Source organism: Thamnophis sirtalis, unplaced genomic scaffold (genome assembly GCF_051295495.1).
Source record: "Thamnophis sirtalis isolate CommonGarterSnake01/CBP01778 unplaced genomic scaffold, rThaSir2_p1.2 scaffold_7, whole genome shotgun sequence".
NCBI classification, from domain to species: domain Eukaryota; kingdom Metazoa; phylum Chordata; class Lepidosauria; order Squamata; family Natricidae; genus Thamnophis; species Thamnophis sirtalis.
The window spans coordinates 39,156,066-39,170,082 of NW_028261387.1; the positions used below are offsets into that span (position 1 = coordinate 39,156,066).

General features: G+C 47.2%; 1 protein-coding gene across 3 annotated transcripts in view; it reads left to right on the forward strand.

Moving 5' to 3' along the window:
- Positions 1 to 14,017, forward strand: part of GPBP1L1 (GC-rich promoter binding protein 1 like 1) — a 53,366-nt gene that overhangs the window by 14,191 nt on the left and 25,158 nt on the right. For 2 of the 3 annotated variants that reach the window (XM_014061903.2, XM_014061905.2), the window contains exons 2-3: positions 1,202 to 2,012; positions 2,676 to 2,790. In XM_014061903.2, the coding sequence (XP_013917378.2) occupies positions 2,731 to 2,790 (60 nt within the window). In that variant the 5' untranslated portion in view covers positions 1,202 to 2,012; positions 2,676 to 2,730. Of the gene's footprint in view, positions 1 to 1,201; positions 2,013 to 2,637; positions 2,791 to 14,017 lie in introns of all 3 variants that reach the window. The other variant, XM_014061904.2, reaches the window with a different exon arrangement.

Here is a 14,017-nt window from a genome sequence, read left to right on the forward strand (position 1 = left end):
GGGAACGTTTGGTTCTAGAGTATCCTCGGCCACCATTGGCCATTTCCTGCGTCAGGCCATTGCAGGGCCTACAGAGCAGCTGGTTGTCCGGGCCTGTTGGGCATGACGGCCCGTTCTACTAGGAGTGCCATGACCATGGCGGTGTGGGCCACGAGGGCCCCGTCTGAAGACGTTTGTCATGCAGCCACTTGGGCTTCTCCGACGCCTTTCATCTGATATTATCGTCTGGATGCCTTCGCTTTGGCGGGACGCGTCATTTGGTCGGAGGGTCTTGCAGTGGGTGGCGGTTGATGCTCCCCTTGGACCTTAGTGGTTCCCTGTTTTCCCTCCTTGGGACTGTAACTTGGCTATGTCCCACATGTGACCACTCCCTCCCTTCCTCTGGAAAAAGAACATTGGTCTTACCTGAACGTGTCTTTTAAGAGGAAGGGAGGGAGTGGTCACGACCCGCCCTGGTGATTTTTCTTTTGGGGCCAAGGGGAGGGCCCGGGGGGGTGGGGTGTTGTTGTTTTTTTGTTGTTTCAGTTCTACCATTCACCTTCGAGGAAACTGGGTTAGGACTGGAAGGCACCAGTATTTAAGAGTTTGCTCTCAGTCTTTGGACTAATCAGGCTTTGAGAATACCCACATGTGACCACTCCCTCCCTTCCTCTTAAAAGACACGTTCAGGTAAGACCAACGTTCTATCTCTATAGACATTTACTGTATCTAAGCATAATAATCAAAGCAGGAAAGTAATATAATAAGTTTGTTTGATCGGGAATGGTTAATGTTTGCTCCTAAGAAATGTAAACATAGACTGATAAACATTTCATTAAAATTCAGTAAGAAGGGCTCCATTCCAATAATGTGTTAACTTGGAATCAATTGCTGTTTGACCATTCCCAGTTCTATTTTCTAGTTCTTTCTGCTTCAAAAAGGTATGTAGTTTGAACCACATTTATTATATTGTAAATTATGGTGTATGCATAACTGAAAATCTATGTTACAGTAAACTGCAGATATCATTCCTCAATAACTATGTGAGGACTCTCCTTTTATTTACCAAATGAGAATGGCAACCTGGCACTGACTATAAATACTACACTTGTTAGCATGTTATTTCATTAGAAATAGGGGTCCTAAGTAATGTGTCTTTGATACTACTTTTGGCCACTTTTATGATTACTGATAGGTGGTATTATTTTTTCCTTCTTTGCAGAGTACTTCGTGAATTCTACTCATTTTGAAGGAAGACGACCATTGCCCAAATGTGAACTCTTCATTAAAATACAGCCATTTTTTCCTCTGTTTTTAAAAACAATTCAAATACAGCAGAAGGATAGCTTGCTAGCTTAGCCTTTTACTTTTAGCTTTAATTTAATGCATAACTAGAAATGGTAGGAAGACAGTAATAATTCAATCTTATATCTTCAAGTTGCTTTTAGTTCCTTACCAAGGAAACTTAAGTGACATTATGTGAAAAGCCTTTCAAAATACTGTTTTTAAGAAAGCTAATTTTTTAGCAACCATTAAAAATGAATCCTGCATTTTAGCACTTAATAAGAACAAAGGTTTACCAGAATTTGCAGGACTCCTCAGCATCCTTTCCCCCTGTCCCTTTGTTTCAAATTCATTTGTTACAGAAGATGAACAAAGTGGATTTGTGAAATTCACCTTTAATTACGGTGCTTTTCTGAATGCTGTACAAATTTGACAACTACTTTTGTAATGTAATAACTGAATTACACAGCATTGTGACAACAGGGAACAGTTTAATGAGGTGAATGTAGTTGTAGCTTTCCAAAAATGCACAGTGCATTTTAGGTTTTTTTTTTTTCTCATATGAGTTCAGAGAGCATTTAAGATGAGCAGCTAGAGGGTTAAGGGGTGCAGTCAGCACGAAGTGCGGCTTCTCGTGCTTCCTTTGGGACTCACCATTGCCACACAGCTGGCATAGGTGCACCCTGGCGAAGAAAGGAACCTGGAAATCAAAGTATTAAAGTGAGAGTGGACTGCAAAGGCCAAACTGGGTAAGTCACTCTAGGACTCTATAGTTAAAAATAATACATTATGTTTAATACATTATATGAAGAAAAGTTTTTAATTTGTCTATTATAAGTAAATTAGTAAACTATTTCTAGATAAGCAGACATCAAAATAATTTGAATAAAAAACCCTGCTAGTAAAATGCTATTTTGGAGAGGAAATGTACACTAATTCCTCCTCAGTTTTATTTAGCTCCAGTAGTGATGATGGTAGAACCTGGCTTCTGATGATCTTGACTGAAGTGGCTTAAGGGAGTTAAATTAAACAGCAATATAACTACAGTAACTCAACCTGATGCTTAGTCAAATTAAATAAATTTTCATTAGTCCCTAGAACAGTGGGTCTCAACCTTCCTATGCCGCAACCCTTTAGTACAGTTCCTCATGTTGTGGTGACCCCCCCAACCATAAAATTATTGTATGTTTTCCGTATTTTTTCAAAAATATGTATTTTCCAATGGTCTCAGGCGACCCCTGTGAAAGGGTTGTTCGACCCCCAAAGGGGTCCCAACCCACAGGTTGAGAACCACTGCCCTAGAAAGATGGTGAGATGTTTTCCAGACTCTTCGAAGCATGCTCAGAAGAATCTGCTCTTTTCTATTGCTTTTAGTAGGGCTGACTGTGTGTGTGGTGGTTCTCTCGTCTTAGCTCCTGGCCATGAGGTTTGATGCCTCACTTTATTGAAGAGAGACACTGGACCTAAATGGCGCAGCATGACTTTGTTCCTGCCTGGCTTAACTTCTCTACGCCACAGTCTGCCAAGGTAATGATTAAACCTTAGATCAATTGCTCAGACAAAGTTATAGTTAAATTGTCATTTTGATTGTGAAATGCATAAATGGCACTTATTTTCACATTTCTGAACTTTCCAGCTCCCTATTATGTGCATAGTTACAAATTTAAAGGAAATTGGTCTTAAAACTTTTCTTAAATGCTTAACAAAAATATTTCTGCGGTTTCGGTATTGCATCCAAAGTTTTGTGGCTGTGCAGAGCATTTCAGAACATTCTAATGCTGATTTTTTTTTGTAGGGACCTTATCCTGTATTGCATGTATTTCAGCATGAATAGTGCCATGTACTCCAATGGCTGCATTGGGAATTGTGTTTATTAACTGTTTCTATTGGTCATTGCTGAGCTTTTTCTTCAGTATTTCTCTAGATTTTGCTTCCCTTTGCTTTTCTTCTATTAAACCAGTATTTTTTTAGTGTTTTATAGCTGCAGGATCCAATCTGGGTTAATCACTAGGACCAGAGGTTTTGTTTTGTTTTATAGCTGTATGATGGGCAAAATAGTTTGGTCTTTGACTTCGTAGGTTTTCTTTTGAAAATAAGTTAACTGAACAATTTAAAGATCTGCTATAGAAGAATATTCTTTGTTGTTTATATTAAAACCATCAGGTAAAAATCTGTTTCTGCTCCACAACTTTATTGAACAAGTACATTTGCAATTGTTCATCACAGAGATTATGAATGCTTTCTGTTTTAAGAGGTTTGGATACTGAAATAATTGAAGGAAAGCCGCCAATAGAGAAAACAGAAGACTGAGAAAATTCTAAGGAGGCAATCAGAAGGATAGGTTTCTCCAATCAAGTGTGCTTTTACAGGAGGGTAGAGTGTCTGAATTTTTGTTTTGGTATCTTGGTACTTTTCTGACTGAGTTTGGCTACAAGCTAGGTATGGGCAAAAACAACCGTGGTGGAATCTAGCGAATTTGATCAGCAAGCTAGGATCAATAATGCTAGTTGCTGTATAGGTTCTGTTTTATTTTAGGACCTAAGATACGTGGTGTGAATTTAGTTTGAAGACTTGTAAGATCCTGAATATAGGAAGCAGTTGATCATTGAAAACAAATTCATTTCTTTGCCCTTTCCTTTTCGTTTTCAACTTTTTTCTAGTTCTGCTATATAAAATAAAGACTTAGAACTCTTAATAAACCAATATGTGTATTCTGGGGAGAATGTGCCTTTACATATTCCTTACATTCAGGTCAATCGCTTGGAAGAAGGAGCTTACCTCATGTAGGTTAAACCAGTGGCAGACAGGGCTTTTCCTGAAGAAGAATGGCTGGTGACAGTACACTTAATTAGATCTACCCAGGAATTGTAGGGAAACTGTAATAAGTATTTGGGGGAGGGGTTAGTTCTCAAGCCATCACATTGTTGTATCCCATTACAATCCTAGTGTCAACTGTCAATTTCACAGTAAGCATTCCTAGTGATAACTGAACACTTAATTTAATCTTATAAAACTTTCCTTATTACAATCAGCATTTCTCAAATTAATGTATTCTCAAATATGATTCCTGTTACAATGTATAATCAGATTTTCTCTTTGGCCATTTATTAATTTTATACGGAATTCCCACTATATGTAATGTACCATTATGTAAGCTAATCTGATCCAAGATAAAGATGTAAAATATATTGGGTATTGTGGTTTCCGGGGCTTTTTCCTCCCACCACTTTCAAGCCTATGTTACACAAGGCCAAAAAAACTACTCAGATTGGCACAGGGGCTTTGCCAGTCTCCCAGCACAGGGATCCCAACTTGGCCATGTTTATAAATCCCAACACGTCCCAGGCCCTCCCCTTTTCCTGGAAGTGGTACAGAATCAGTGGGCGAGGCCTTCCTCCTTGCCCAATCCTGGAAGCAATGATAAGCATTATTACAATATGGAGCAGGCCTTCTCTCAGGCTCTGCAGCTTCCCATGGTAGATGCCCCAGTCGCTCTTTTAGTTAACGCATCCACAGTAGTCTCGGGTGACGTGGCCGATATGCTGAAGCCAGAGGACAAGCGTGTGGAGCTTACCCTTCGTAAGAACTTCAACGCTTCTGCCTGGGCCATTAAGGCGGCCATAGCAGCATCCTATTTCAACCACACAATGGCCTTGTGGCTCCGGCAACTACAGGACCGCATCTCAATCCAAGATGAGCATCTTCACCAAGACCTCACTAAGATCATTTCAGCTACCTAGTTCTCGGCGGACACCACACTGGATTCCATTAAATTTGCGTCCAGAGTTCTATCCACCTCTGTGACTGTGAGGAGACTCCTGTGGCTCCGTAATTGGCAAATGGACAACAAATCCAAATGGAACCTAATGGCGGCCCCCTTCTCAAGCCCTACCCTTTTTGGAGCTTCCCTTGATCCCATCCTTGTGGAGAACAAGGATAAAAAGAAGGTCCTACCTTCAAATTCTAAGAAGCCGGACAACCATCCGTCTTCATACCGTAGGCCTTCATCCTTCAGGCTGCCTGACCAGGACTACCGCCAACAGCGGTACGCCCCCCTACAGGTATGATAGACAGAGTAAGTGGCCGTTCTACCAGGATAGGAATAGATTTCAAGGTCAATCCAAACAGCCCTTTCGCGGAGGGGGCGGCTGTTCCTTCCGCAGGGGGAAATGACTCCAACCCGAGTCAACCCATAGGCGGCCACATGGCATCCTTCGCGGACTAGTGGGATCAGATAACATCAGATGCCTGGGTCAGGTCAACGGTCAGGGAGGGTCTCCGTCTGGAGTTCCTCTCCCCTCCCCTGACGCTCTTCAGGACTTTCCCCCTCTTCCAGGGACCCAGAAAGGCACTGCCTAATGCTCCTGGCAATCCAGCATCTGCTGGACATTTAGGCGGTCCAGCTAGTTCCTCCGAAGGAGTATGGGCGTGTACTCAAACCTCTTTGTCGTCCTGAAGAGCTCCGGGGGATGGAGAGCGATCCTAGACTTGAAGCATCTGAATTCATTCCTGGTCTACCGACGCTTCAAGATGTCCTCTCTCAAATCCATATTACTGGGGATCAGACGGAGAGACTTCATGACGTCAATAGACTTAACCGAGGCATACTTACACCGCAAGTTCCTCCGTTTTTCCCAGGGGATCGTCATTTTCAATACAGGGCACTCCCATTTGGCCTGGCCTCTGCTCCCCGCACGTTCACGAAAGTCCTGCCGGCGATGGCGGCTCACCTGCGCACCCGGCCGGTGAGACTCCATTGTTACCTTGACGCCGTGCTCGTTCTAGCCCACTTCCGAACGCAGGCGAATATGGATATGCAGATCACCATCCGGACACTACAGTCCTTGGGGTTTTCCATCAACTTCCCCAAGAGCCATCTCTCTCCGTTGACAAAAATCCTACACTTAGGCACAATGATAGACTCCAGAACAGGACTAGTTCGTCTTTCACCAGAACGTCTGACAAGTCTGCAAACCTTGGCACGGCACATACACGCAAGTCGGTCAGCTTTCATCCTGACCTTGCCGCGATTACTGGGCAAGATGGTGTCGTGCATAGGGATTGGCCCATGGGCCCGCCTAAACTCCAGAACACTTCAGTGGACGCTCATTCCATTCCAACGACAGCGGGTGAGCAACTCCCCGTTCCATTCGTCTATCACTGGACTTCTGCTAGTCCCTGAAGTGGCAGTTGTCCCTGTCATTGAACCGTGGGGCCGAACTCTGGGAACTGGACCTCATCTCCATCACGACGAATGCCAGCCTCTTCAGCTGGGGAATGGTGATGGAGACCAGCCTGGCGCAGGGACAATGGTCAAAGTCCGACCTACGCCACAACATCAATTGGCTGGAGCTGAAGGCGGCCCGCCTAGCCCTTCTTCACTTTCGAGACTCAATAGCCAATCGACATGTCCTCCTCCTGATGGACAATGTTGCAGCAAAAGCTCACATAAATCGTCAAGGGGGGACTCATTCCAAAAGCCTGTTGCAAGAGGCTCCGAAGCTCGGGCTTTGGGCGAAAAGGACTTGGCATTCATCCTATCAGAACACATCTCGGGCATTGCCAATCACCAAGCCAACTGGTTGAGCCAGAAACAGTGGATCACGGTGAGTGGCAGCTGGCTCCAGAGATATTTCACAGGATCTGCCTCCATTTCGGCGATCCACTGGTGGACTTGTTCACCAGCCCCAGCAATGCTCAAGTTCCCCGATTCTTTTCCCGCTTTCCTGCACGCAATGCGGAAGGCACGGATGCTCTCAGGAGCCCGTGGCCCCCCGGTCTTCTTTATGCCTTTCCTCCCCTTCTCATCCAGGGAACCCTGAGGAAAATAGTGTTGGAAGGAGCCCATATCATCCTGGTGGCCCCGTTTTGGCCGAGGCGTCCTTGGTTCACGGACCGTGTCCAACTATCCATCTCTCCATCCTGGAATATTCCCCAGGAGGAAGTCGCCCTGTGCTAGGGGGTCCTGATTCACCCAGCGCTCCAGTGGCTCCAGCTGACCGCCTGGCACTTGAACGGCGCTTTCTGAGGGACGCTAGCCTGTCTGCCAAGGTTATCTCCACTATCGAGGCTGCCAGGCGTCCTTTTACCACTCGAATTTATAATTCGACGTGGTCAACGTTTGTGTCCTGGTGTGGTAGGTTCCAAATATCCCTGGCTTCTGCCTCAGTCGCCCAGGTCCTTGAATTCCTACAACACGGTCTAGACCGTGGCCTCTCCCATAACACCTTACGGAGGCAGACAGCTGCCCTATTTTCGGTCTTAGCAGGGGAGGGTCATTGGTCATTAACTCAGTCACTGTTGGTGAAACGTTTCCTCAAGGGTGTGGCAAACCTGTGCCATCCCCTGGTACACAGGTTCCCCACGTGGGATCTCTCCCTAGTTCTTAGAGCCCTTACAGGTGCCCCATTTGAGCCGTTGAGGACAGTACAACTTAGGTTCCTGAACCTGAAGGTGATTTTCCTTGTCGCCGTCACTTCGGCTAGACACATTTCCGAGTTGGGCCCTTTGTCATCCAAGGAGGATTTGTGCCAATTCCACCAAGACAGGGTTATCCTGAGGCTAGATCTGACCGTCCTGCCAAAGGTCAACTCCCTATTCCATAGGTTGCAGGAGGTCATCCTTCTCAACTTCTGCCCCTCCCCTTCCCATGAGAGGGAGGTCCACTGTCATCGCCTAGATGTCCGCCGCGCCCTACGCATTTATCTCAGGCGTACATCTCCTATCAGGTGGGCAGAAGCCCTGTTCCTGTCCTTCCAACCTAGTACGCTAGGGGCTACGGTGTCTTCCGCCACCATAGGCAAGTGGGTGCGGCAGGCCATTATAGAGGCCTATCAGGCAGTACACCAGGTTCCACCACAGGGCATTACCGCCCACTCCACTAGGAGCGTGGCCACCATGGCCCCCTGGGTTACCAGGGCTCCGTTGGAGGATATTTTTAGGGTGGCCACCTGGGACCCTTTATTCAACACTATCGCCGTGATCGTTTTACTTCGGCTGATGCGGCCTTCGGCCGTTGGGTACTCCAACAGGTGGTGACCCCCCGAGTCAATGGCCTGCCCCGGGACTTAGCTTGGGTATGTCCCTGTTGTAGCCCCTCCCGCCGAAACTACAGGAAAAAGAATGTTGGTCCTTACCTGAATGTTTCTTTTCTGTAGTACAGGTGGGAGGGACTACTTTCCGCACTTGGTTTGATCAGATGGGGTCGGCGTGGTCGGTGTTTTTCTCAGTATATGTGGTGTTATTTCCTTACATAATGCTGTCAGCTTTTCCATTCGATCTCGTGAAACTGGGAGCCGAGAGGGAAAGGAGGATACTTAAGAAAAATCCCTCAGTCTCTGGACCAATCCGGCTGTAACAAACCCTATTGTACCCCATCCCGCCTCTACTACAAAGAAACGTTCAGGTAAGGACCAACGTTCTTTCTATGTCGTTGTAATAGTTGAAATTAAGAACAGGGACCTATGAAGTTTTAAAAGAAACATGAAGGGATTTTAAACACAGCGGATGGATGGATGGATGGATGGATGGATGGATGGATGGATGGATGGATGGATGGATGCACCCACGCACACTGTATATAAAGTACTGGAGTCATCGTTTCTTTAACCATATTTTAAAAATTAGTAAATGTTGATAATTAGCACATTAATTCAATAAGGAATATGGAAAATGTTTCATGCATGGAACATCTAGGGTTTGCTGTTTTAATCTGGCAGGGATTGAAATGGAGCTACTAGATTTAGGCTGAAGTAGTGGTTGTGGAACAAAGCATTAGAAGTTCAGAATTGAGAAGGGGTAGGGAGGGAATATATGAAGTATATAGGCTACTGATTATGTCACTCTAGAATATGTGACGTGACAGATGGAATGTGTTGCAGAGATAGGCCAGAAGCATGTTGAATGGATATGCCACATCGGACAAAGATAGCAGTAGTTTCCCCAAATTCTTCTGATTCTTGGATTTTTTTTTACTGGGACATATATACCGTTACCACAATTTATTGATTTGTAACTGTTTTATTTGGTGACATGGATTTTAGATCTTTCATTCGTAATTAAACCTCTCTCTTCATTTTCATAGATATATTCGTTAGCTCCACAATATCAGATTACTATCATTTAAATAGATTGTATTCATGTAATATATAAACATGAGTACTGTAGACCTTGGGTTACAATGGCAATTGGAACTAGAGTTGTTCTGGCTAAGTGATGGGGTTGCAAATAGTACAAGTAGTCTTTGACTTACAACAGTTCATTTAGTGATTGTTAAAAGTTATGATATTGAAAAAAGTGACACAACCGTTTTTCACATTTATGACCATTGTAGTGTCCCTGAGATCATGTGATCAAAGTTTGGACACCTGGCAATTGGTTCATATTTATGATGATTGCAGTTTTCTGGGCTCATGTGATCACGTTTTACAACCTTTGGAAAAGCAAAGTCAGCAGGGAAGCCAGATTCACTCACAACTGTGCCACTACCTTAGCAACTGCAGTGATTGTGCAGATTCACTTAACAACTGGGGCGAGAAAGGTCATAAAATGGGCAAAATTCACTTAATAAATAACTCAATAACAGACATTTTGGGTTTGATTGTGGTCATAAGTCAAGGGCTACCTGTAGTAATGTCACATGATCATATTGTTTAGCGATGGCAATTCAAGCCATCCCAGTTGCTGCTGCTAATTGAGAACTTTACAATTTTGCAATTTATAACTTCCTGTAAGTTTCTCCCTTAACTGCTTGGTAGAAAGCTGACAGGGGACCTCAGAAATTGTGATCACGTGACCGTCGGACTGTTGCAGCAACCATACCTTCAAGGATTGGTCCTAGGTCTGTCTCATTCAGTGCCATCACAAATTTCAAGGGTTGCTGAATAAGTGATGACCACCTATAATTACTGACTTTCCCAGCTCATCATAATTTTGACCAATTAGAGCTTTCTGATAATACTTTTTGGTAAGATAAAGCATAGACTATATTACTATTGTTAATTGTATCCATACCATATGTAGCGTTCCCTATTAAATAGAGACTGAACATTTTGGTTACAAGTGCAACCAAACCCCATATAAACCCCAATAGTGTGCTGTTTTTGCAATCTGATGCCTTTAATCTAGGGACTATCCTGCAAACCCGACTGCATCTCAATGTTGATAATAGTAGTAGTAGTAGTAATTGTTATATCAACAAAAATGTGAAATCACCGCTGCAAGTTCTTCCCAAGAGCTTAGACTATTGTATTGTATCAGCATAATGTGCAGGTCTAAGCAAGTGGAAATGTTGTCTATGTGCATATTTTCTAAGTGCCATCCAAAATATTTCGATATGGTACCCAATGTGTTAATAACAAGTGGTAACCACCATAGCCAGTTTATGCCATAATCTTTCAGTTTTGATTTTCAGATACTTTGTGATTTTCCAGAATGGGAGGAGGGAATGGTCACACGTGGGTTTTATCACAGCCTGATTGGTCCAAGGCTGAGAGGAAATCTATAAATACCGGTGCCTGTCCATTGCTAGCCCAGATTCTCTCTCAGCCTGGTCCAAGCTGTAGAGTAGTTGGATAGGTTCTATTTGTTTTCTCCTTTTGGGTGAGTTCTATTCAATCTGATTCCTATTTGGCTAATTGGGCACTTTAAATTTAAATTCTAAATTGATCTGCTGCGGCCCCAAGGGACAGATCTCTGCCTCGGGCGGCTGGGGGAGAGCCCAGTGGGGCACTAGTCTCCCCCCCGCAGGCCAGGAACCTTTGCCCGTCCCCGGGTGCGGGGGTGCGGTTCCATTCAAATTGCTTCGTTCAAACTACTTTGAAGAGGCTGTTTTTTTGCAGCAGGAAAGTGAAAGAGAAACTTCAAGTCTCAAGGCTCCAGCGAGCAGATCGCTCCGGAGGGGCCTCGCTGCAGGCTTCCTTTGTTTGTGTTGCCGGGGAGACAGAGCAGGGGGGGGAGAGCTGCTCTCCCTGCTCATTTTAAAGTGAAGCCGGCTAGAAAAGCCTGGCTGGGCTGCTGATGATTATTTCCAGCCCTTTTCTCCCGCGCACGGAGTTCCGGTGGCCATCTTGGAGGCTGCCACGTGCGTGAGGCCTGGCCCTTATCGACGGGCCTAGTGCGGCCTAGTGAGAGGCCTTGAGCCTAGGTCTCCCCACAGACTTCAGGCCCTGGTCTCAGGTGGGACTTTGGAGGCCGATTCCTGCTCCTTTCGTCGGACACGTGAGTGGGGCATGGACGAGGGAGCGGAGATTCCCCAGGGGCAAGGGGCAGGCCCTACTGGGAGTGAGGAGGCCCTGGATCAGGAGGTGGGGGGGAGGGCTCCCCCTCAGAGATCCCTTTCTGCAAGGCGCCCCTCCAGTTCTGTCTCTAGGGATGAGGCAGCTCGCCATAGGGCGCTGGAAAGGACCTTTGCCAGGGCAGAAAGGCAGGCCCAGTCCTCCAAGCCTTTATCTAGGGACAGATCCAGGTCCCCTGTTAGGCCCATTTCAGAAAGGTCTCTACTTAGAGGTTTTAGCCCGGCTTCTTCATGCAGCTCCCCTGGTAGGTCGCAGGCCTTATCCAGGAGGGGGCGTTCTCCATCCCCCATAGATGATCCTCTGGAGGGCACGTCCAGAGGCCCCTGTTCCCCCCAAAGGTTGGCCCCTCAGGGCCCTGCTTCTACTTATGGGGATGTGGAGGATCTGGATAATCTCCCTGAGGGGATTAAGAGGCTTATTTCTGCAGCCATCACTCGGGGCATTGCCCAGCGGGCATGGGGGGCTGAACAGGGCTCAGTGTCGGGCTTCCTCCCCTTCCATGATCAGTGAGACTTCCTTCCTGGGTGGGGGGGAGTTACCCCAGGAGATGGGATTCTCAGATGATGAGAATACCACTGTTTCGGAGGAACCTTCTTCTAAGGTCCTATTTATGCCCGCCTTGTTTAAAGTTCTCTTGGATAAGGCGAGGCACACCACCAAGGTCGGAACTGGGGATCCTTCTGTGCCCCCCCCCCCCCGAGAGATCCCGACATGGTCATGTTCTCTGCCACGGCCACCAACAAGGAAGAGATCCCTGCCCCTCCCTTGTTCCTTGAGGTTCTGACCGACCAGTGGGCTAAACCTTCTAATTTCTCTTCTCCAGGCAGTACCGACCGTCGGCATTATAACATGGAGCAAACCTTTGCTCAGGCCATTCAGCTCCCGACGGTTGACATCCCTGTGGCAGCATTGGTGTCCTCCTCCCCGGTGGTGTCGGGCGATGCGGCAGATAAGATGAAGCCGGAGGATAAGCGCGCAGAGCTTACTTTGCGGAAGAACTTCAACGCCACAGCGTGGGCCATTAAGGCGGCGGCCTCAGCTTCATACTTTAATCGTGCCACGGTCATGTGGCTCAAGAAGCTGCAGGCACGCATTCCCATACAGGAGGACCGGATCCATCAGGATCTGGTCAAGATTCTGGCAGCGTGTCAGTTCTCAGCTGACGCGACCTTGGACACGGTCAAGTTTGCTTCTAGTGCCCTGGCCACCTCGGTCACCTCCCGTAGGCTCCTATGGTTGCGCCATTGGCAAATGGACAACAAAGCGAAATGGGATTTGGCGGCTGCCCCCTTCAAGGGGCCCGATCTCTTCGGGGAGGCCCTTACTCGCATCCTAGTGGAGGATAAGGACAAAAAGAAGGTCCTCCCCTCCACGGCTAAGAAGGCCGAGAGCAAGTCACGTCCTTTCCGTAGGCAACGGTATAGGGCCCCTAACTTCGGCTATAACCAGCGCTTCTCTTCTTTCTCTTCTGACAGGCAGTTCTTGGGGCAGCCCTTCCAGGACAGGAGCCGATTCCAGGGCCAGGCTCGGCGGCCCTTTCGTGGGGGAGGCGGCCGTCCCTTCCGCAGGGGGAAGTGACTCGAACCCGAGTCATCCCATCGGCGGCCGCCTCGCTCTTTATGCGGACCGGTGGGACGACATCACGTCGGATGCCTGGGTCCGAGCCACGGTTCGTTACGGGCTCAGGTTAGAATTTCTCTCCACTCCTCCAAATCTCTTTCGGTCGTTCCCTCCATCCCGGAGTCGAGAGCGCCGCCGCCTGATGAGTCAGGCGATCGCCCACCTCCTCGAAATCCAAGGGGAACGGGGCCTGGGCCACTACTCAAATCTCTTCGTGGTCCCGAAGAGCACGGGGGGTTGGAGAGCAATTCTAGACCTCAAGCGCCTGAACAGGTTTCTGGTCTACAGGCGGTTCAAAATGTCATCGCTCAAGTCCATCCTTCAGGGCATCAGAAAAGGCGATTTCCTGGAGATCCACGGAGGCCTATCTTCACATTCCCATCCTGCCCGCTCATCGCCGGTTCTTGAGGTTCTCCCACGGGTCCCACCATTACCAGTACAGGGCTCTTCCCTTCGGCCTGGCCTCGGCCCCGCGGACCTTCACAAAGGTCCTGGCTGCTCTGGCGGCCCATCTGAGATCGGTCCCGGTCCGCCTCCAATGTTATTTAGACGATGTCTTGCTTCAGGCGGGCTCCCAGTCTCAGGCCGTTTCAGATCTTCGGCTTACCATTCGGAGCCTCCAGGCCCTGGGGTTCTCGGTAAACTTCGAGAAGAGCCATCTCACTCCCTCCACTCGCATTCTGCATCTGGGGACAGTCATAGATTCCAAGTTGGGGGAGGTGCGTCTGTCTCAGGAGAGGCAGGTCAGCCTTCGTCGGCTGGCAGAGAGCGTTCGCACAAAGCGCTCCGTTTCCATCCTCTCTCTGTCGCAGTTATTGGGCAAGATGGTCTCTTGCATA